Consider the following 24497-nt stretch of genomic DNA (forward strand, 5'->3'; position numbering starts at 1 on the left):
CAAAGCTCATGACCACAGGCGAGTGTTGGAACAGAGATCGACTGGTAAACTGAAAGCTTTACCTTCTGGCTCAGCTCCCTTTTTGCCACAACAATGCAATACAATGCCTGCAACATATTTAAACTCCTTCGCTTGGAATAACAACTCATTCCCAACTGGTGGGAGCAATTAACTGTTTTCTGGCAGAGAACCATAGCCTTAGAGGTACTGAATCTAATCTTGGCTGCTTAACATTCAGCTGCAAACCTCCCTGGTGTGTCCTGAAGGTCACGGTCTGATAATGCCAAAAGAACTTTGTCATCCTCGCCCCAGCTGCACCTTGAGGTCCTGTCCACGAATATCACAAACAGGATCAAGGACAACAAAGGCAAACTTGCCAGAGTCCAACGCCAACGAAAACATCTTTGACTTGTGGACTAAGGACTAATGGACTAAGACTACTTGGCTCATAGCAACTGCCCCATTACCCCATACAGTACAGAATTCCTCAGTTAACACCATCATAAGCCTTCTCCAAGTCCACAAAATACATGTAAGCCATGTAAGTGGTCAAACTCCTGTGACACCTCCAGCAACCCCACAAGAATAAGAGCTGATCCACTGCTGCCAGGAGGGAGTCTGCATTGCTCCTCCTGAATCTGGGGTTTGACAATCGGCCTGAGCCTCCTTTCCAGCACCCTGGCGAAAACTTTCTTGCAGTGGCCAGGTGGTGTGATACTCTGATAACTGGAGCACACTCTCTAGTCCCCTTTTCTGAAAATGGGAACCACAGAACTGGTCTGCCACTCTACAGGTAATGCCCTGGACCTCTATGCAACACCGAAGAATCACCAACTTAAAATGACGGAGGGGTTGCATGTCTGTGTGATCCTGGTTGCTTTAGAGTTGGGTGGAATACTCCCTTGTGGTGTTCCCAAGGCAAACTGGTTCCAGAGGAGAACGAGTCAGACTAAGAGCGATTCACAGACCTTATAGATCAAAAAGGGCTTCAGGACCTTGCACTGAATAGGAAAACCAGGGACTTCTCCTGGAGCCATACCTGGGACGGGAGCTTGCAGCAAGCGTCTGGTGGCCAGGCTTTGACCCATGGCACTTGGCACAGCCCAAAAGATGCAACATGGAGCCACTGGCCTATACTATACCATACTGTATACACTACCAACAGGGATATGCACTGGGGTCAGGTGCTTTGTAAGCCAGGCGTCAGTCCCATGGACCCTCAAAAATTACCCATGGGTGCGCACAACTCCCGAGCATGTGTTGTTACACATATTGCTTGTTAGCTCTTACACACACTGATGTTTGAGGCATGTTGAGACCTTTGTTTAGATGAAAGAGGAGGAGTTTACCTGCAGTGGACCACCATGGGTCCGGTGTCTGGAGGATTACAGGCCTTGACTCTGCGTAGAAAGGCCAGCGTTGGGGTTGGATACTCAGGCACTCCATGATCAGGCCAGGCCATGAACTGGAACTGTCGGACCTCTCTCTTCTCACTCGAGCCATTCTGTCAGAGCACATATATATGTACATGCTTTAAAACACATTTTGTCATTCATAAAAATGTGATTCAGAACACTGGAAATTCCATGATTTGATTTTGTAGCCATCTAGTAAATCATTAATCAACAAATGTATTGCAATAACTAACTGATCAATCATCAGACTGATTAGTGTGAGAATCTCTCATGATATAATTACCACACATACAAATTCAGTCTGAGCACCACTCAAAAGCATGAATAAAGTGGCCTTGATGAATAGTAATATTCTGCATTAAGTGCACTGCTATAGCACTATCAGGGGCAAATCATTTTTCATCAAATCTACAATAAATGCATAATAACTTCAGTAAACCACAATTTTCACTTATTCTCTCTTCAATCATTCTGAATTCATTTTCAGACACAGAGTGAGACACTTTGCTGGCTTCATCTGTCTGTTAAACTCACGTTTTTTGACATTCAGACACAGGTGTCTTTTACACTGACAGCTTTATTCAGACATGACAGAACCCTCTCACCAGGGTGTTTATTTAGACATGAGACAGACTTGTTAAATTGCAGTCAGACTAAAGTAATGAGGAACATGTCAGAAAATGATTTTAATGATCTTTCAGACCAGATCTGCTGTCTCTGAGTTAAGACTTGATTTGCTGCCAAACACAGTCACACAAACAAACACTTGAAGAGTTCTTACCTTATAGAGGGCGAATGTGCGTACGCTGTACGTAGCCAGCTCCACAGTGTCCAGCATGGTTACCTGAATCATCCCATATGTCTCTGTGCCTCGACTGGGCCAGTACTGGTCACACTTCACCTGCGCACACACACACACACACACACACACACACACACACACACACACACACACACACACACACACACACACACACACCAGAGTATTTTTAGCATTATTGTTGAAGTTACAGGGACAGAGGGAGGAGAAAAGAACTGAGCAGTGAAAATGATTTGTGTCTTGGTCACTGCTCTGAATGTTTCGAATGTTTGAATGTTTCTGGTGATGGCGCTTTTGTCCAGCCCGGGTGGCATATGTTGGCAACTACTAGTCAGACTGACATATTACTGTGGACATTCATGATCCACAGAGGATGATTCCTATGATTTTGCTGACCCCCTTGCTTGCCTCGTCAAAGACAGTGCACCGAGCTAGACAACAAAATTACTAGTGTGTCAGCAGACATCCTCTGTGCCTCTGACCCCAACCAGGTAAATAACTGCCATCCACCCCTGACTGTCAGTAAGTTGTGTTGTTTGGATGACAGACGTTAATATTACGGGACTTCATAGTGTCAGGGAATCACTTTGTGAGTTTATACTTGAACAAACAGGTTACTGTTGCCTCTCTGCAATAACCTGATTCATATATACATACAGTACACTGAAAATAATTAATCCATGGTTCCAAATTAAAGTTGTGGTAGGGGACAAACCTAATTGCTGACTTGCTTCCAGTTGGGTTACTAAACATTGTCTGATTTCTTGCATAAATGGTTTTTATTTTATCACCTGAATTCCCCCCAAAAGTAGGCATTGTAAACAGATTGGAACGATCTACAAATAATTTTCAACTTGTATTCAGTTGAATACAGTACAAAGACATGATAGCAACGCTCAAAGTCTTGTTTTTTGTAACTATACACGCATGTCTACAATGCATTTCAAAAAAGTTTGGACAGGAGCAACAAAAGACTGGGAAAGTTGTGTAATGCTAAAAAAACACATCTGTTTGGAACAGGTAAACAGGTTAACTGGTAATAACTAGGTGTTAAAGAGGGCAACCTCAAAAGGCTCAGTCATTCACAAGCATGAAGGGGGGGTGAGGTTCACCACCTCGAGAAAAACGGCATGGGCAAACAGTCCAACAATTTAAGAACAATGTTTCTCAGCACAAAACAGCAGGAACTCATCTACGATTCATGATATCATTAAAAGATTCTCTGTATGTAAGGTACGAGGCTGGACACCAACACTGAATGCCTGTGACCTTTGACCCCTCAGGCAGCACTGCATGAAAAACTGGATTAAAAACACACAGCTACATAAAGGATGCTACATGGGCTCAGGAAAACTGTTGTCAGTAAACACAGTTTGCTGCAAGTTAAGACTCTACCATGCAAAGAGAAAGACACATATCAACAACATCCAGAGACACTGCAGACTTCTCTGGACCTGAGCTCATCTGAGATGGACTGACACAAAGTGTGCTGTAGTCTGACAAGTCCACATTTCAGATTGTTTTCACTAATCATGGAAACCCTGTCTTCTGGGCTAAAGAGGAAAAGGACCATCCAGATTGTTAGCAGCACTAACTTCAAAAGACAGCAGCTGTGATAGTGTGGGGGTGTGTTAGTGCCCATGGCATCATGGGTAACTGTCACATCTGTGAAGGCCCCATGGATGCTGAAAGGTACATGCAAGATTTGGAGCAACATATGCTGCCATCCAGATGGCGTCTTCTTCAGAGACGTCCCTGCTTATTTCAACAAGACAACACCAAGACACACTGTGCATGTTAAAACAGTGTGGCTTTGTAGTAAAAGAGTTCAGGCACTAGACTGACCTGCCTGCAGTCCAGACCTATCAAGCAAGGAAGAATAAGAAAGAATTACACAAAAATGAGTGTCCTCACTTCCCAAACACTGACTGAGTGTTGTTTAAAAAAAAAGGCGATGTTTCTTGATGTTGGTGGTGATGTTTTTTGGGAAATATTGCAGGCATCAAATTCATAATGAGTGTATATTTACAAAAAACAATAAAGTTAATCAACATTAAATATCTTGCCTTTGTACAGTACTCAGTTGAATGTAAGTCAAAAAGTTTTTGCAACTCATCGCATTCAGTTAGCTATCTGCGTTTTACACAACGTCCCAACTTTTTTGGAGACTGTTTGGAGGTTGTACATTGCATTATTATTATACACCCAGAGATAAAAACAAATCTTCTGCATCAACTTTTCTCTGATAGCTCTGTCAGCACCATTGCTTTTATGACAGGATATTGTTATGATTAAGGTTTGGTTAGGTTTGGGCACGATAACAACTTGGTCAGAATGAGGGAAAGATCATTGTGTGGGTAAAATAGTAAAATAACAGTTGTTGAACATCATTTGGAAACAGAGGTATATATATATATATATATATATATATATATATATATATATATATATATATATATATATATATATATATATATATACATATATATATATATATATTCACTCTCCTTTTACCTCTGGTTTCGGTGTCTTTGGAACAATATCTGGCTCTGTAGTGGCTAAATGCTCCAGTATGCTCACCAGCTGGTCTCTAACTGTGTCTGTTGGTTGGTTCTGGGCAGGTAGTGCACACAGGCTTTTTAGAGCTTTTTGACTGAAACTAACTGCCTGCTGAAGCCGAAAACGACACTATCAGAGCAATGGGAGAGAACCAAAACAATAAAGTTGTGGGCTGGACGGCTAAACAATGAGCTGAAACTCACATGAAGCTCAGTAAAGCTGCAGGTTCAAGTGATAATTCTCTGTGGGTTTATCACAATGACTCCCGTCACATTGTCATTTGATACATTGTTGTTCTATAAATAAAGATTTTTGTTGTTTTAAGCACTTCACAGACAAAATAAGCTTAAATTAGCTCTAATAAAGCTGCCACTCATTTCTGATAGAGTTCTTTTGGACCTCCTGCATTAACATTGAAAATCTAGACGTCCTGGCATCCTACAAAAATAGACAAACTCTTTTCACAAGTAGAAGTACTGATTCAACTTCTTTGCTCAAGTAAAAGTGAAAGTATAATTATAAGTAAAATGTACTCAAAGTATAAAAGTCTTTTATGTCATTTTTTTTTATCCTGCAACACTTTTTTGATAAGTCTTTTTTTTGTCTTGGTACGTCCATTTTGTCTTGTTAGGTATTTTACCTTGTTTTAATCATGTTAAGTCCTTTATGTCTTTTTTGTCTTGTTATCTACTTTTCAATTTTTCATCTTGTTATGTCATTTATGTTGTTTTTGTCTTATGTCTTTTATGTCTTGTTACGTCTCTTACATAGTTTTTTTTTGTCTTGCTATGTCTTTTTTGTCTTGTTAAATCTTTTTTTGAATTGTTTTGTCTTTAACGTTTTTGTCTTGTCTTTTTTGTCATTACGTGTTTTACACTGGTTTTAATCTTGTTGCATTTTTGTTTTGTTGTGTCATGAACATAGTTTTTTGTCTTGTCTTGTCATATGTTTTTCATAGTTTTTGTCTTGTTATGCCTTTTTAGTCTTATGTCTTCTACGTTGTTTTTCATCTTGTTACATCTTTGTCTCAGTGATTCACTTCAAATGCATTAAAACTAAAATAATAAGCCTGTTTGAAAATGTAGTAGAAAGTACAGATATTTGTGGTAAAACGTAGGGAGTAAAAGTAAAATGCTGTCAATACCCAAGTACAGTACAGATACCTGAAAAATCTAGTAAATGCATGTGATTTTATCTAAGTGAAGTGGCAAATTTAAAGTGTACTATCAGTAAAACATGCACACTTTCAGAGCTTTGTGATGCAATCCAGGAAGGACAACGTGAGACAGTTCAAACAGGGTTCCTCAGATTACAAAGACTGAGTCATACAACACACTGGCACAATCAGCATGTGCCCTGTTAGCGTGGCTCTTGTTACTCCTCTCTTGGCTGTGTGAGGGATGGACGCAGAGGAAGACAGGGTGGGGAGAGCATACATTTGGACATCAGTGCTGACTCGAGGGGACTGATGTCCACAGGCCGCAGGAGTTTGGCATAACAGATGGGGAGATTACGCTTCACAGACCTGGGTGCGGGTGTCAGTGTGGAGGGGGTTGGGGTTATTTGGCGAGGCCTTTGGCCGAGCACGGGGCCACATGGCCTTTGGTCGAAGCGGTGTGAGAGCCGGTTCACCACCTGGACAAATCACACACAGCTCATTAAGTCCTACAGGCTAATACAAAGTTAACTAGGGATGTGTGAGGCTGCCCTCATCAGAACAACAACTGGTCATTTGTTACTACCATGGTAACCTGTGGTGACCAGCCTCTGCATGCCTTTTGTTCACTGCATCACCAGTGAGGCGCTATCCAAGTTTTTTGCACTCATTTGTGCGCAGAAAAAGTGGCAGAAGAAGTTCTGTGAAGAACGCAAAAAGGAAGTTCAAACCCTGCGTCCTTTGACACCTCATGTAAGCAATAAAAGCATGGCTGTGCATGCCCCCAAACACACTTTGGTCAACACTTAATAACTGCTTAATGAAAGACAGAACCAAAGATACACATTAGAGGAAGTGATACAAAACAGTGAGACTGTTTCAGGGGAGACAGTGGTGGTTTTCCCACTCCCACAGGATTTTATTAGAGTCAGATAGATAAATTGGGCACCTGCTGCAGGAACACACTTTTCTTGCACATTGTGGCACTATAGAGATCACTTTATCATCATATCTTTATTATCATATCCACAGGGGCATCCAAGAGGATTCTGCATTTTTTTTTCAACTCAGAGGCACTGGCACAAATGGGCACAACAATCACATACAGTATACTGTATAAATGGTGTGTGTGTGTGTGCATGACTGCCTGTGTGCTTAGCTTGCAGCTAATGTTGCACACTACTGGACCAATCAGCGTAACAGTTTTTGTGCACATTTATGACTATATGTTCAAGGACCTTTCATGGTTGTGGTGATTCACCATTTTCGAAAAACCTTGAAAAACCCATTTTATTCACTGCTCTGGTTTATAGTGACTGCTGACTCCTCTTCACCAGCCGGCCACAAGTCATAAACAACTGCTAGGATAAAAACAAGGCATGCCTTGTCTGTTGCAGGTCACATTTTGGCCTTTTTCAAAAAGTTACATCCACAGACAAAGTTTGGTCTCATCTTAAACTAGAGTGTCTACAGATTAATTCCACTAAAGTTAGGCACCATACCATATTAATACATCCCTATTTTGTTCATTTCACTACGACCTCATTATGCATCTGTGCAGTCACCATATTGAAGCATTTAAGGTTCACTACTTAACAAATGAGAGATGAAGACCTCACTAAAAAATTGATTATAACTCACTTAAACCTATTTTCATGAAATTTGGTTTGTTATAAACATGACAAATTAAAATGATAGCCGTTACTTTGGAATAAAATTCAGTTACTGAAGTAATCTTCTGAACAGACACAACTTCCACTGAGACATGAAAGCTTCAACCTCTGAAAAGGCAACAACAAGTCTCAATTATTCTGAATTTCAGCATTTGTGAGTTTCACTAAATATGTAGAATTATGTCTGTTATATTGTTGTAAAGCCACCTGCTTGCTTGTAATGTTCTACATAAATTACAAAATGTTATTCATAAAGAAGAAAATGTTCCAAATAAAGAACAAAGTTTTCTTAATAAAGAAGTAAATCTTCTAAATAAATGACAAAATGTTCTTAATAAAGAGAAAAATGTTATTAATAAAGAAGGAAATGTTCTAAATAAAGAGCAAATAAACAAGTTTGGACTTATTGTCCTGTTTATTTTTTCCTACTTTTTCACTTAGGTGACTGATGGAGGCTTGGTTACAACACCATTACACTGTTCTATGTCTCTTAAAGAAACCTGAAACTATACTACACAAAAAGAATTTATCCAAAACGTTGCAAATCTCTGCTGGTTACATCTGGCAGATGTGGTGACATTGCAGCAGGTGCTTCATCATCTGTTGCCTGGCAGAGAACTTCACTTTCCTGACTGACTTCTGCCGGTTGATATTTTAAGTAGACATGTGGCATTTCACAGTGACATGTTGTAATAAGCTGAAAGTGTAAATGTCAGCGTGTGACATTACTGAACATGAAGCGCGTTCATATATAGAAGCAGATGACATTGGACGGGGAGGGCGACGTGTTCTCTGGCTGCTTCATACTTATTGCATGGTTTTAAAATAAATCTGTACTTGTATTCTCATTTCTAGTCATTAGGAGGAATCAGGCTTCAGCTCAGAAATCAGAGAGCTCTTTTCTGAGTTTTCTCTCCAAGGACTGGAGAAATTACTTTCAGATAATCCATAACATTATTACCTGCTTAAAATGTAAATGAATAAACAGCTCACTGACATGCTGATAATGCTGTAATGCAAATTGCTGACTCTGTAATGCCTTTAGAAAATTGCTACTTTTGGATTATACAAATTAAGCAGTTAAGTTATTTATTCTGATTGAAAAACTTTAACTTTGCGGTGTTATTTATCAGTGCTCAGTCAGTGGTCTGCTTAACAGATCAACAGCTACTGGCTAGATTTCAATAAAACTTGCAGCGGATATTCACGGTGCCCCTGACCTTTTCCCCAGTGCCACCATCAGGCCCAAATTTACACTTCACACACATGAGAGATCAAACTCAGCATGTTGAGACATTTACTGAGGATTATTAGTGTCTTGTCCTTGTCAGCACCGTGTCACAGTGCTCTCCAAGGTGCTGATCCTGCTGCTGGGAGCAGTGAGGGAGATATCCACAGTGCTCTCTTTAACCATCAGGCAGTCCAGTCCAGTCCAGTCCAGTTCAGTTCAGTTTAGTTTAGGCCACATTAGACTGGCTATTTTCACAATTTCATTTTGGATGGTACCAATAAAATTGTACCATTGTTTTTGTTTTAACCATCAAAGGAACCCTGGGTTAAAATGTATGCTAAATGTCCAATGACCAGTAGGGGGAGCTGTTATTGAAACCCCAAACATGCCACAGTGTATTAGACCACAGGAATAATAGTAGAATAAAATTCATTTTAATGAAATGTCTTACAAATAATGGTGTCAGATTCCCGACTTTGTGAAAAACGGTGGATCAAAAGAAAATTTCTAAAACTTAAGCTCCATAATAGCAGGATCCCCACAGAGTATAAAAGAAGACTCCTGACAGGTTCTCTTCAGTGTGCTGTTGTCTGAACCAGCCCTCAGTTTACTGTGTCTGCCTAAGTTGTAGTAAACTTGAATTATAACTGAATCAAGCTGGACTGCATCTGCTTCTTGATTTCTCTAAGAAGCCTTCAAGGAATACATGTTTTAGAGGACCTGAGGACTCACTGGTTGATTCCACCAAGCATGGCTTGTCTGCGCCACGGTACTGATCCGTCCTCCGCACGAAGTGTTTCAGCAGCAGAGCATTTTGTTCGCCTGATTATGTTTTCTTGCTCAGATTTTGTTGATTAGGTCCTCTTTCCTTGCACTTTGTGCTTCTACCATGGATAAGCAGGCTGCGTGGTTGAATAGTTTCTTTTCTGTCTGTCTTTATGATTGTGAGTCTGCACGGGGTCTTTTATTTTGAAAATTAACTGGATTCTCCCTGCCTTTTCTGTGTCTGACTTCCTGCCCATTCAATCTGCTCTGTGCTAATTGACACGGCATCAGTCAAAAATAGACTTGGCATTTATTTGAAAAGTGTAAAGTGCTGCTTCTGGGATGTGGTGCGGCACTTCTGGTGGAATCACAAGCATTGTCTAGAATGGCCACGGATCGCTCGGACTGCCACGGCGTGACCATAACACGACGCAACTGCACCTAGTGGAATTTGCAGGTTCGGCCTATCTGGCCCATCTTTCCAACAACTTCCCAAACTGTTGTTTTTCCAGCCATCATTTGTTTTGCTGCCTATAGTGTTTTCTCAAACAAAGCTTCCTTGTTGTAATAAACAACCACAGACTAAGAAGACAGAACATGAAATGTGTGTGTCCAGTGTGTGGTTTAGGAAAAGCTTAGCAGTAAGTTGTCAGTCTGGCAGTAAATGTACAGTTCAGGTTACAGGATGTTAGTTAATAAATGCTGCAGCTTCTCTAGACCAAGTAAAGTGTTGTCTGTTGTTTCCCAACGGCTAGAAAAGTGAAGAGCTGACTTCTGATTTTTAGGTACATGTAGATATGGGTAAGTTATGGATTTCAATGGTACTACTCTGAAAATATTTTGTGGAAACTTATGGAGTTAAGTTATGAATGGGGGTGCAACAACAACCCCCCCCCCCCCCCATCCAGTTTATATTGATTTCATTGTTGGTTAATCTTGAAATGGTGCTCCTCTGCTTCAATAATTGTTAATACCACCAGATAATAGACATAAGTGGTCAGGTTTTGAACCCACAATCCTTCTTGTTATATATTTGCCTGAAATCAGCTATAACCAGTTCTGAGGGCATAGCTGAAATTATACCTTAAAAACAAATACATTTCCTAGGATAGTGAGCTTCTATTCCCAGGATAGGAAATGTCTCCTTTTCTGGGAAAATATTAATCCGTACTCCTCACCACATCACACCATCTAACATTACAGCCAGCAACATTTTTGCCCCCGAGATGTTTAACCCAAGTTGGCACCCATGGGTGTACCTAACAGTGTTATGCATTGCTAATGACTACACAAAGTCTAAAATCTAGGCCTGAAAATTCAAATCTTTTTGCAGTTAATCACAGTTTTCAACATGGCTGCATTCTGGGGACACGTGAACTGCAGCACTTGAGTCCTTTACATCAGCAGAAAGAGGGACAAACAGCTTGTGTTTGGTGTCAACAGCAGCCATTACCTCGGCCACAGGTTGGAGAACATCTAATATTTCCTGCACCTCTGCTTGAACTACGGATGGCTGTTATTGGCCGCAGCAGAGGGCTGATGGTCTCTGTCACAAATAATAATGGCACGCCGCTGTGGCACTCAGTTCTGCCCCTTGGTTGTAGAATTATTAACAGTGTGAAAGAGGGCTGACATCATTACTCATATGAACACTGTCCCTGCCCCGCTCGCTCTCATCTGCCATGTGGCGGCCTGTGGACGCCTCATACCTCATGTCCACGAGCAGAGCCAAGCTCATCTGTACTGCTGGAGCTGGTACACCAGGTACAGAGCAGTTTATCACTCCACTGATGGATGGGACAGCTCCGCCTACTTTATGTCCCATTGTGTGAGAATGGACAGCCCTCATTCGATATATAATAATTGCTCAAAAGGTGAAACAAGCTCGTAGATTTTTTAAATTGTGGGTCGCAGTGAGTGTGGCTGAACATGATGATATATTTTTATTTGTGTACAAAAGTACGGACTAAAAACTGTGGGACCGTCTTTTTCTCAGCTCTTGGGTACTTCACTTGCTTTGCCCGGGGGCCACTAGACATGAATATTATTTATAAGATGAAATGAAAAAAAGATGAAAAGGCCAGTTATCTTTCTTTGAAATTCTTTGTTTTCAAATTAAATGACTTATTAATTTAACTTACTACCTAAATTCCCTTGGTACATAGACTGACACGAGACGTTTATGAATGACAGATAAATCAGACATTTTACTACATTTAATAGTTGCAAATGAATTTAACTGCAAACGTTTAGGCAACATTTTAACAAGTTATATAATATTTAAAGCCCTACAGATATTGGATTTTTAGGGTAGATGCCAATAAAAGGGTGTAAAAAAATCCAATCCAAATTCTTTATTTTTGTAAACAAAGTCCAAAATGACTTTCACCAGTACTTTCAATAATTATAAATAACTATAAATAAATACATAAAGAGAATAAAAAGAAGAAAAAAGGGATCAAATGTTGTAAAAATGCTACCTATGAAAAAAAATAGGAACTTTATTTTTCTGACAGACAACACGTACAACGATACAGACGAATATAGCTGTTCTAGGCCAATATTGGGTCAGTAATATCGGCCGACTGATCTATCTGTCTGACTCTAACAACATTAACCACAGCACTGAGCCTTTTCCATCATGCTCTAATGCTCAAATATTAGATTTATAAAGTTCTCCTGCCAGGGACAGGACCAACAGTGTATTTAAGCTCTTAAACTGTGTGAAGGCTGATAGGCAACTTCCCAAGTAACAGCCAGGGAACATTATTGAACTTTTACTGAAGTATAGAGAAACAAAAAAAATCCCTTTGAGAAACTGTTTATTTTCACTGCCAATTAGAAAATGCTTGGAGGGCCACCCAGCACCCTACTGGGGGCCAGATTTAGCCCACGGGCTTGAATTAGAGTAGAGTATCACTGCCGCAGCTCTTTGTGATGCTGTCATCTCCTCTAGCTTCACATACACACTGAGTGCAAATAAGATTAAGGAAAGAACAGTTAACCATAATGTCAGACCTACAAGTACACTTGGGTGACCACTGTTTAAATCTAAAGAAGTTTGTCTCCAACCACATGATGCAACTTGTGATAATAACATTCCTCACACAAGGCCCTGCTTTACCTACGGCTAAAACATGGCGTCCTGCCCCTTTATGTCTGTAACAAGCTCCGCCTCCTGCTGCACACATGGGCTCTAATCCATAGACATATGCGCTTATGTCTCTGTTTGATACTATCACAATGCTTTGGTGCTGATTCAGTATGTATTGTGATTCTTAAAGGAAAAATCTGCAACATTTTCCTAAAAAAAAAAAAGTCTGCAACCTTTATGTACAAAAGAGACATTTTTGGCCAAAAAAGAAAAAGAAATCTGCCTGGAGCCACAACAATTAAATTCTTTCTTTTTCCTTAAGCCTTTTCTTTTTTTTTTGATTTGGCATCCATAGCTTGTGGAGACTCTGCCAAGAAAAGGCACCGAGCCATAGACGTAGGCTATGACACACATTTTAGTAAATATTAAAACTTTCTGTAAAAAATAGTTGAGACAAGTCCAAACTTTTTGACTTTTGAAATAAACATGAAATATATATATATATATATATGTATTTCTATATATATTATTTAGAAATAACGAAAAAATTGGTCACAGTAAGCTTGAACCTGATTTGTCTGATTTGTTTTTTTGTTTTTTTTTAACATCATTCACTTTCACTTTGATGCATTTACTCAATCATTTCTTAAATACACTTCTTTGGGATTACTAAAACTAAGTTTAGTTAGTTAAATGTAAGTCTGTCTAAAGAAGAAGCAAATGTCATCAAAAGATTAGCTGGTAAAAGTTTTTCAAAACTTTGAGTTGGGCTCTAAACTCAAAAGTCTATTGCACGTTGACACTTAAATTTTTGAATTCTCTCAACTTTTTTCGTTTTTGCAGTGATGAACGAAAATTAAAATATAAAAAAACAAACAAACAAACAACAAATCTTCTTCATTTTTGGTAAAGCCATAGGGAGCCACTGGAGAGGGGCTAAAGAGCTGCAGGTTGCAGACCTCTGCACTAGAAGTGTGTGGTGTCTGTATCTGTATCTGTATCTGTCTGTACTCTGCCCCCTGCCTATAAAGCCTTATTTTTCTCATTATTTTGCTGTGCTTGGGACATTTCACCAACTGATAATTATTTAAATATTTATTATATTATATTACTTATATATTTATATTTGATGTCAATGATGCATTAATGAACAGCTCGGACAAATCCTACTGACTCTCTCTTTAAGTATTGTGATTCTACAAGTATTGTGATATGATATTACAATTTATTGTGATTTTTTCTTGCTTTTTTTTAACACTAGAGCTGTTATGATCTAGATGGAGCAGGAAAAAAAGTCACTCCACAGAGATCCTGATCCCTGTTAATATAAAAATGACTGCTTGAAATCACTTGAGAAATGTAAATGTAAATGTGTTTTCATGCTTTTTATCCAGAAAAGATCAACACCACTGTCATCAGAGCATCATTTATACTAGTTCTCAACATGAGACTCTCACCCGTGACTTCTCCTCGAGGCGGGTCATCATCACGATGGTGCAGGTCCTCTGCTCCCACACCATCCTCCAGAAGTCGCTCAGTGTCTCCGGAAGGGGACCCTGTGTGGCGATGTATGCGTTCTGCTTCCTGTATCCGTCGATGTAGTTGGCGTTGATGTAGTCGCTACCTGGAACTCCTGCAGCAAGGAACAAGAAAGAAAGATTTGTCTCTGGTATAATTATTTTAAATGAAGGCCTGATTTTTGTGCAGTTGAGTTGAATCAGGCTGAGACGTCTGAATTCTTGTCTCTCACCATCCACAGGTGTGAGGATGACCCTGGAGTGGTCGTAGGCTATAACGTTTGCATAGCGGTTCTTTGGCTTGTTGACCTCCAGGTTGGAATGCTCCCAGGTGAACTGCTGTCCTGGATCAATCGACTGACACAGAGGAAGGAAGGAGAGGGACAGGGAGGGGGAGGGAAGCAGGCAACCATTATTACAACAGCGTCTGTATTTCTTTCTGTGCTTTGAGCCTGAGCTCAGAGCGAAGAGTCCAGTCCAATAAATGCGACACAGAAACTAATTCGTCAGCCCTCCTACAGCCCTGAAAAGCCCTGGATGATCTTTAAGCCTCCTGGATATACTGGACTGGACTGTGTGGACACTCCTAAAATCCCCTTCAGCTCTCCACCTCCCAGCTCACTGCCTCACAACAGATCAGTGATGGAGGGAGAGCGATGTGCAGAGCTTTTGGCTCAGCGGTCTGAGACGTGTGTTTCCCTGTAGCCAGGTTTGGGAGAGAAACTCAATCCAAGCATCACAACATTAAAGTGATGTAACTTGATTACTTTCTGTTACTTTAATCAGAAAACAATTAAAAAGGACTCAAACTTATTAATTGATTAATTAATCCTGTCATAATCTTGTCAGTTGAAAAGTGGGTCCTATTTTTCAAGTCTTTCCTGTAGTTGTTATTTTCATTATCCATCAATCTGTCGATAAGTTTCTCCACTGATCGATTAGTTTAGTCCATAAAATGTCAGAGAAGTGTGAAAAATGTTGAACAGTGCAAGACAGAAACTCTCTTTTTCTATATTTGCCAAAAAAAAAGAAAAAAAATGACCTAAAGTTATTATGATCCTGCCCGTTCCAGTTGACTTTTTTCCCCAGTCCTGTGATCAATAGTGAAATTACCTGCCATTCTGTGGAAATCAGGAAATCCTTTGTTCTGCAGGATTCCTAAAAAACTGCCTCAGCTTCTAGTATGTGGATTCATAGATATAATTAACTAATCATGACATAATGCCACATTAATAATAGCATCTTACAGTCTGTTCTCTAGTTTCTCATCTATTAAATATATATCACCAAATCATTAAGTATCAGGTCCTTCCTAATTTATTCCTCATTCGTTCCTTAGTAACTTTTTTTGTACTTATACATGCTGTATGTAGATGTAAATGTGGCCCGGAGCGTGTGCTGATCTGAGTGACAGGTTTTCACTCTGCTGCCTGATGATCTGTCTCTATCGATTGCTGGCTGTGAACGCAAGACACAGGTTCAGCTGAAGAATGACATGCTGAAGATTGTTCTTCATGACTGACCTTTCACGCTCCTGCTACTTATCTTACATCATCTGAGAAACAAACACAGGGTCGTGCAAATACACACACACACACACACACACACACACACACACACACACACACATGCACAGGCAAACCAGTGCAGCGATGAGAACTCTAATATCCTGCTGCTTTTCCCTCTGACTGGCTGTATGGCTGCTCAGCCCCCAGTCTACAACTGATAATAATGACAATGGAGAAAGAGGTTGAATGCACATCTTATTTAACAGCCTGTTAGGTAAGGCTTCCACCGCGGCACGCTGACAAACCACTCACATTACTGCTAATGTGCTCCGCCGATGTGTAGATCAGTTACTGAGCATGTCAGTGTAATCACGCCGACGGAGCCGCAGTTTCACCAACACAAAACAGAGCAGGTAAACACAGACAGAGGGACAGCCGGGCATGAAGCATGTGGCTGTGTGTACGGCAGAGCCGGGCTCACACCCGGCACTGACTGAAGAATAATAACTCACTTAGCTTTAATGCACATTACAGCGCTCCTGATTGGCTGCTCTTAACTCTAAACCTCGCTTACTGCACCGGCACACACTTTCATCTCTTTCTTCACGCCGTGAACACAATCACATTCACTGTGGTGAACTTTGTTTGAATTAAGGAACAGAAAAAAAACACAAACTGGTGATTTTTAATGTCCACTGAAGGACATTTCCACTGTAAAGCTAACTGAAGCTCACCTGCTCCCCACAGTCAGGTCTCCCTCTTGTCTGTTTTTGTGTTGTTATGTGTTTTACACAGTTTTTGCCTTGTTATGTCCTTTTCATCATATTTCATCTTATTTAATCTTTTACATAATTTTCACCTTGCTACATCTACCACCTAGTTTTTGTCTTGTTACATCTTATATGTCTTGTGCCTTGTTATGTCTTTTACTTCGTTTCCACTTTATGTCTTTTATATGGTTTTTGCCTCGTGACGCCTTTTACTTTGTTTTGTTACATCTTTTATACAGCTTTTGTCTTTTCACATCATTTTCATCTTATTTAATCTTTTACATCATTTTTGCTTTGTCATGTCTATTACACAGTATTTCTCTTGTTCCATTTTTTTTACTTTTACATTGTTTTTGACATGTTTGTCTTTTATGTTGTTTTCATCTTGTTACGTCCTCTCCTTTCATCCTTTAATGTCTTTTACATCTTGGTGCATCTGGTTACGCCTTGTTACATCTTGTTATGTCTTGTTACGTCATTTTCATATTGTTACGTCAGTTGTCCGTGATATGCACTAATATATACACCAATGAAACGTCTGCTCTATGTGTTCTTGTCTATTTAGGTTGAAATCAGTCTTGATGTTAGGAAGGCAGCACACAATAATGCACAATGATAATAATCAATAATTCTCCTCAGATTCATAAGGACGTTTTGAAAATGTAAGGAGTAGAAAATGCAGATATTTGTGTCAGAAAAATAAATACTCAAAGTATAGATAACTGAAAAATATCCATATGTACAGTAATAAAGTATTTGTATTTAATTAGTTTCCATCTCTGGTTAGCAATAATGACAATGCAACTTCTAGGTAGACTTTCAAAATAAAAGGTCTGGGTTAAAATTGCAGTATATTACTTATGCCAGTTCACATCCATAATGTGAGGTAATGTAGCAAAGTGGAACATAGATAAATATCTAACATAAAATGTAACATCTTAAAAAGAAGTCAACATTAATGGTTTCTCACGTATATGAACCCCAGTCACTGGGGTAAAAGTCCTGTGTTTGTTCCACCTACTGCACCTCCTCCATACAAAGACTTTTCATGTGTCACCTGACATCTACAGCACATCGAAACATAATGCTAAAGAGGCTTCTCCAGAAATGATACTACAGGGGTGCCTACCTACCTACTTTCATATTTTTGTAGTTGGTTTTGAGATGCTGACTGGTTCATTAGTTGCATGCATGGGCATCCGACTGGGGGTAAAAAGGGGACTGAGCATACAGGGCCCTCATGTGAGGAGGGCCCACTCAGTCACTAGCATGAATAGCCATGAATGTGTGGCTTGGCGGATAGAGAATGACAGGGTCCAGAATTTCATGCTACGCCCCTGGTTGGATGTTACAACATGATGTACTGTTGGCTTTATGAGGCATGTTTGATTAATGCCTGGTTCTCGTCAGGACAATAAAACCAATATGTGCAAGTACAAAGTTGTAAAGTGGTTTTAATTTGTGTTCTCACGAAGTAACACTGTATTGTAACAGGTTACTTTTTAACAGCAGTAATCCTGTGGTGCAAGAATTACTTTTAAAGTAATGTTACCCAATGTTGTGTAAAACCTTCCTATCAGCGGCTGGACTCAAATATACTCTCATATGAGGTACAGACATTCTTATTCAGTAGACTGCTGGTGTTGTTTCTGGTTGTTGTTGTTTTTTTTTTCTTGTTCTGGTATATATCTTTGAACAAAGTTTCAGACCCCCCATAGTGACACACACCAGCCCCCCCCTGCTGTGCTGCAAACACAAAAATAATAAACAAAACCAAAAAAAACCTTTTCACAGTGACAGCCACTGCAGCACACTGACTGGCATCCTGTTGATACTCGTGAGCAACTGGAACTTCAGCAAAACAGAACACTGGCAAGTATTAACAATGGGATAGACATGGGCGCCGACTTGGGCCGACACTGGGGGGGATGATAATGTTGGCCCCTGTAATGTAAAATGGTGTGAAGTGGTGAGGAGCAGGGTTTAATTAAAGAAAGAATCAAATGAGCCATTGTCTGTCCTGGAAGCTATGCCAAGAAATGCTTGGTATAAAGTTTTTAAGGTATAACTTTGGCTATACCGTTAAATACATTGATCAGAGCCTATTTCAGGCAAATATTTAACACGGTGAATTGTGGGTTCAAAACCCAACCACTTCAGTCGATTATCTGGTGATATTAATAATTACTGAGGTAAAAGAATGAATGAATGAAACAGTGCATACTGCATGCAGCTTGACCTTTGCCACAGCTGTGAGGATGAAATGCAAAGTATATTACCTGCGATCTGTCACTGTCTGACTGAACAACCTCATGGAAGTGAAATTTTACAATTCTTCCAAATTATAACAAACAAAATTCAATTAAACAAGTTATTTGCTGTTTTCAAAGTCATTATATTGAGCTGAGGCAGGTTCCATATTCTGGTTGCGTTCAGAGGCTGGTTCAGGTTCAAAGGCCTAATAAATTTAACAATCATTCAAAATTACAAAGCAAAACTTGGAAAAAGTTGTCACTCACTTAGTGTGAGATTTTGGACGGATTCTTCAGGAACTTTTCTGCAGTGCGGGGCACATTTCACCGCAGCCAACTATTGGAGGTAAATCCATCATATGCTGCCGTCTCTGCCAGTTTTTAACTCAGAAGTGTTTTGAATAAAGTATGAATCAAGTGTTCTTGAAAATTTGGGCTTCATTTGGAATTTTGTCTGATACACTTTGCATCCTCATCGTTTAATCTTTTGAAGTATTTCCATGCAGAGCTGGTAACAGATGCTGTGTTGTGTCAGTCTAATTTAGATGGTAGAGCCATGAGTTACTGTACTAACTGCATTAAGATTCAGAAGTGCTTGAATTCATGGCGCTCTGTGCTTGTTAACTAATTAATCAAAGCACTTGGTGAGCTCAGCCGGAAACACACAGGACGCACACAAGACCTCATCATATGAAGAATAACATAGCATATGCTGGTCTTCTCATACATCAATGAAATTTATGAGTCTAGGTCAGTTTTACAACTGCTTTTTCCTGCTTTGCCTCAGGGCTGGGGGGTCGCTGCACTCCCATCTAGAACATTGATGGGGCATAAAACCAAATGCCCGCCAACAGATGGCACCTATGAGGACAGACATGTCGCCACGATTTTTGTTGTTGTCATTATTATTATTTTATTTTTATTTTCCAAAATGAGCTGGGTCCATATGTATGATATTCTATAAAATAAGTGTAAATGTATGTATGAGTGTACTGTGTTTGTGTATTTGTCCATGCATTGGCCCAATGAGCATATTTGCTGTCATCAACAGACAGTTACAATGCATTCTGGGCAGCTGTCCATCCCAGAAACAGGCATTAATAACAGCAGCAGAATGGGCAGCATTCCTCACCAATGAAGAGGAAATGAAAGATATGAAACAGATACTTCAGAGGAGCGGTGTTAAGGAGCCCTGAGGCTCATATTTTTACTAGTACAAACCAGCTTTTACTCATTTGATACGCTTAAGAAATAGATGTAATCATTATTATGCAATGAAGAGAACTGCTGTTAGAGGCCATATGCAGTATATGAAGTGTTCTCCAGGAGTCCCCAAACAGACTGACTCATTCATCAGATGTAACAAGCTGTGAGATCCTCTGGCAGGTCTCATTTTAAACACAGCCATTATCAGCTTTTCATTTCAAGCCCTGCTGCTCTTACTATGGACTAATGGCTGCTTGCTCCTGCAACAGGACGCAGGAGGACATACAGTATGTATGTGTGTGTGTATGTGTGTGTGTCTGACAGGGAGAGACCCAGTGCCTCCTGATCAAAGTTTATTGAGTTCTACATGAAGAACCCTTTTTTGAAGAAATGGTTTATCAAGGGCTCTCTGTAAGACTAAGGGTTCCATTAAGAGCCCTTTTCAACCAAAGAACACTTTTAGGAAGAAAGAGTTCTTCAAGGGTTGTTGAAATTCTTGAGCAATGTGTTCTTTGTAGAACCCCCAGGGTGGGTTCTAGATAAAAAACCTTGGAATATAAAAGGGTGAGCTCTTGTTAGAACCTTTAGAAGGTCTGAAGATTCTGGATAGAACACTCAGAGATGGTTGGAACCATTACACCATATAAAGGTTTTCCTTTAGAAACTCTGCTGGAACCAAGAAGGGTTCTCCTAGCTGAAGAACCCTATGAAACAAAAACTCTTTATTGGTGAAAAACAAGAAAATAATAAATTTGTGGAGCATAACAATGTCATCTAACTCACTGCATGCACACTGCCAGTATAAATACACCATTGTGTTTTTTTTTTTGTTTTTTTTTCATACAAAGTTTTCAAACTCAAAGTCCCCACTAAACTGGCAAATTAACACCTGGGATGCAGCTTTTTTGCAGTGATGTCATCATTTTAATTCCAGAACTCACCTCAAGATGTGCAAATGTTCCACCAAAACAAATTCCCTCTCAACACTATTTTGCAGCAGCATCGTCGCTGGATCCTGGACTTAACACTGCCTGGTTGTGATTGGTTTAAAGAAATGCAAACAAGGCAGGGCATTTTTTCCCATAGAGCAGAATGTGTATAAATGGAGACGGACCTCTCTCCAGCACTGAGCGTCTTGGAAAGATGTCAAACTATGCAAGACTAATGAAAATGTAACTTTTACAATTTTGAAAATGACAAAAGTTAGAGGAAAGCATGGTGGTGCAGTGGTTAGCACTGCTGCCTCACAACTAGAAAGTCCTGAGTTCTGTGTGGAGTTTGCATGTTCTCCTCGTGTCCATGTGGGTTCTCTCCGGGTTCTCTGGCTTCCTCCCACAGTCCAAAGACATGCATGAATTAGGTTAACTGGTGACTCTAAACCGGCCATAGGTGTGAATGTGAGTGTGAGTGGTTGTCTGTCTCTATGTGTCAGCCCTGAGATGAACTGATGACTTGTCCAGGGTGAACCCCGCCTCTCACCCAATGTCATCTGTGATAGGCTCCAGCCCCCCCATGTCCCAACAAGGATAAGCCATTACGAACAATGAATGAATAAATGAGCAAAAGTTACATTGTTATGGGCCTAAGTTAGTTTTTTTTTTCCTGTTGCACCATGTCAGTGACCTTTCTATTTGATTCCTGGTGTCAGTGTCGTATGAATAAGTGGGTTAATTTGTCTTTGTATAGTGTCAGATCCAGGAGTTATGAAAATCTGGACATTAAGTCAAGACGGCCAGATGGTCATTAAAAATAAAGTTTTGATTTTCAATTTTGTAACAAAGTCATGGGATTCAAATTATGCATTATTCTTACCAATTTTACAGGTGTTACACCAAATTTGGTGACAATCACACATCTTATTCCTTGTCAGTGGTAGGAACTCATTTGATAGAACACCTCATCATTGGCAGACAAGTGTTAAAATGTAAAGATATGCCAGTTGTGACAGGTATGTAGATGGATTATCAGTTTGCTCTGGATTGCTGTATGTCCACGTTCACATTGTTCAAATAGTTCTGTTTATGAAATAAGAAATATAAATAAGTATATAGGGTCTTAGACTTGTTGATCACAGTTGGGCTGCAGAAGACTTGCACTACAGTTATACATGACATCACTGGAATCATTAGAGAAGTAAATACACAGTAAATAATACAGCTTATCTTTGGAGATGTGGCTTAACACTATTTAATGCTAGTTTCAACTGAATGTCACTATTTAAGCAGATTTTAAGAACAAAGTTTGAAGCAATGCTCACCAAAATATTCTAATCTGAGTGTTATCTTGTTTGGTAAACACAACAATCTGTCTCCAAAAAGTTGCCTCCATCTCACCACGCCGGGTAAGAAAAAAAAAAAGAACAACAACAACAAAAAAAAAACGTGGAAAGGTAGAAACGTTGATTCAGTTGCTGTTTCATAATTTATATGCCCCCTTCCCTCTGCTGTGCATAAACAGTGCACCCATCTGTCCTGCTTTATCCGCCTGGAAATTCACCACTTTAAATGCAAATTACCTTCCTTTGTAGGACATCAACAAGCCATAATCCCTCACTGGCTTTTACAGTAGGTAAAAGCAGTGGGATATTATTCTTGGAAAGAAGGCAGAGAATTTATGCACACAGCAGCATCCGCTTTTTTTTTTTTTTTAACCAATCCTGAACTTTAACTCTGTGACGTTAAGCCAGCTCTATCCACGCAGAAAAAAAATGTACTGTTAGACTTTAAGTGAGAAAATAAAATGTTGATTTTCCAGATGGGCATGAGTAAATATATATTTATCCCTGGTCTGACTAGAATAAGAAACCTGTGGTCAACAAAAAAACTCCACAGACTGAATATATTTTATTTTGAGTTAAAATGTCAAACATCATTGTCTGTCCAGTCTAATATGAAGCTTAAAAACACACACAAACACACGCTTGCACACACTCAGAGATCAGCACAGAGAGCACAGTGTGTAAAAGCTGTAATGAAACCTGCCTCACCTTGCCTGAGGAGCAGCTCACCCACAGTAAACTGTTTCATAAGTCAGGCTTTCAGTGGACAGTTTTACTGTCCCTCAGTTGCTGTTTCAGAGACATTTACCCTGACAAGGAGAAATTAATGTATTATTTATATTTTTTTATTCGCCACTAAATCGGTGCTTTCATTGAAAGAAGGAAAACAAAAGATAAATTTAAGTTTATGCTGTCACCAGCTTTAATAAATCAACATGTCCCAGCATGAGAGTGTTTGTCATTTGCTTCCTGCTCCATTTAATAATTACCTGAAGTGATTTCCATGAAGTCACAGACTTCAGAAAAGGTCAGAATGGAAGCAGCATGCAATCAAATGCATGCAGAAAATGAAGTGCTTGTTATAGCAGGAGCATTTTGTAATGAAAATTTCAGTTTGAAACTGGATAAAGAGATGAGGGAGGGTAGATCGAGTCTCGCCTGAAGGTCAATCCAAGATAGACTCTTTTTTCCCAGTTCAGTCTGTACGAGTGGCTCCCTTAAGCCTTTGTTGGATCTAAGGCTGCGGGGATTATACACAAATACAAACTGAGGGCATATGCACATGGATAATTTGCCTAAAATGGCTTTGTACATTAAAATATACCAGTGTTGCAGCCTGCATGTAGTAAGTGAGGACCATCTGACCAGAGCACACAAAGTGTAGTGATGAGTCCTGCAGCCTGAGTTTGAAATGTGTTTCAGAGGAGCATGAAAAAGTGACGTGTGCTGTTTAGCTGTGGAACCATTTCATTAAATGTCTAACTGGATGTGAATCATGCTGATTAGAACATGGTAAGCTTGTGAGCACAACTCCCAGCATGCTTTGTATTTGGGTTAAAATCCCGGCATGCTTTGTAATTGGGTTGAATTCTCTTTTTTACAAATCATCAGTGTTATCTTTTTCCCTGATCGGTTGGTATGGTAATCTAAGCATTAAAGCTCAGAATGCACTGGCTAAAATAGTCAACACATGCAGCAAAACCATAGGAGTCCAGCAGAGTAACTTATTTCTGACATTTCACAGACCAAACAACTACTCGATTAATTGAGAAAATGAACATCACTTGTTAGTTACAGCTATAAAACACTACCAGGCTAAACATTTTCACTGTATTTTATACTGAGGTAGTCTTAAAGTAACGTAAAGTAATCAAGTTACATTACTGTAATATTGGGAGACTTGGATTAAGTTACTGACTACATTTTTAAAAGGTAATTAGTAACTGTATCAGATTACATTTTTAAAGTAACCCTCCCAACCCTCCGCAGCTGCACAGTGAATATGGTTTAGAGTGTGAAGAGTTACCTCGTACTCCTGAGAGAAGCGCAGACCGTCATTGGCCTTCAGTCTCTCTATGTGGTCTGCCAGATCACAGGTAGTGATGGGAGGATGTTCCCTCATCCCTGCAGCGAGAGGGGGGGTGGTTAGTCACAGGCAATCACACACACACACACACACACACACACACACACACACACACACACACACACACACACACACACACACAGAGGACAGTGTAACCAGGTGCAGAT

General features: G+C 39.8%; 1 protein-coding gene across 7 annotated transcripts in view; it reads right to left on the reverse strand.

The window, feature by feature from the left end:
- Positions 1-24497, reverse strand: part of ptprfa (protein tyrosine phosphatase receptor type Fa) — a 467935-nt gene that overhangs the window by 24492 nt on the left and 418946 nt on the right. For all 7 annotated transcript variants that reach the window (XM_084722446.1, XM_084722451.1, XM_084722450.1 and 4 more), the window contains 5 exons: positions 24271-24368; positions 14464-14587; positions 14171-14346; positions 2197-2316; positions 1350-1504 (listed from right to left, as the gene is read on the reverse strand). In XM_084722446.1, coding sequence (XP_084578572.1) covers positions 1350-1504; positions 2197-2316; positions 14171-14346; positions 14464-14587; positions 24271-24368 — 673 coding nt within the window. The remainder of the gene's footprint in view (positions 1-1349; positions 1505-2196; positions 2317-14170; positions 14347-14463; positions 14588-24270; positions 24369-24497) is intronic.

The sequence above is a fragment of the Lutjanus erythropterus genome, chromosome 7 (genome assembly GCF_056507025.1).
Source record: "Lutjanus erythropterus isolate fLutEry1 chromosome 7, fLutEry1.hap2, whole genome shotgun sequence".
In the NCBI taxonomy this organism is placed as follows: Eukaryota; Metazoa; Chordata; class Actinopteri; order Lutjaniformes; family Lutjanidae; genus Lutjanus; species Lutjanus erythropterus.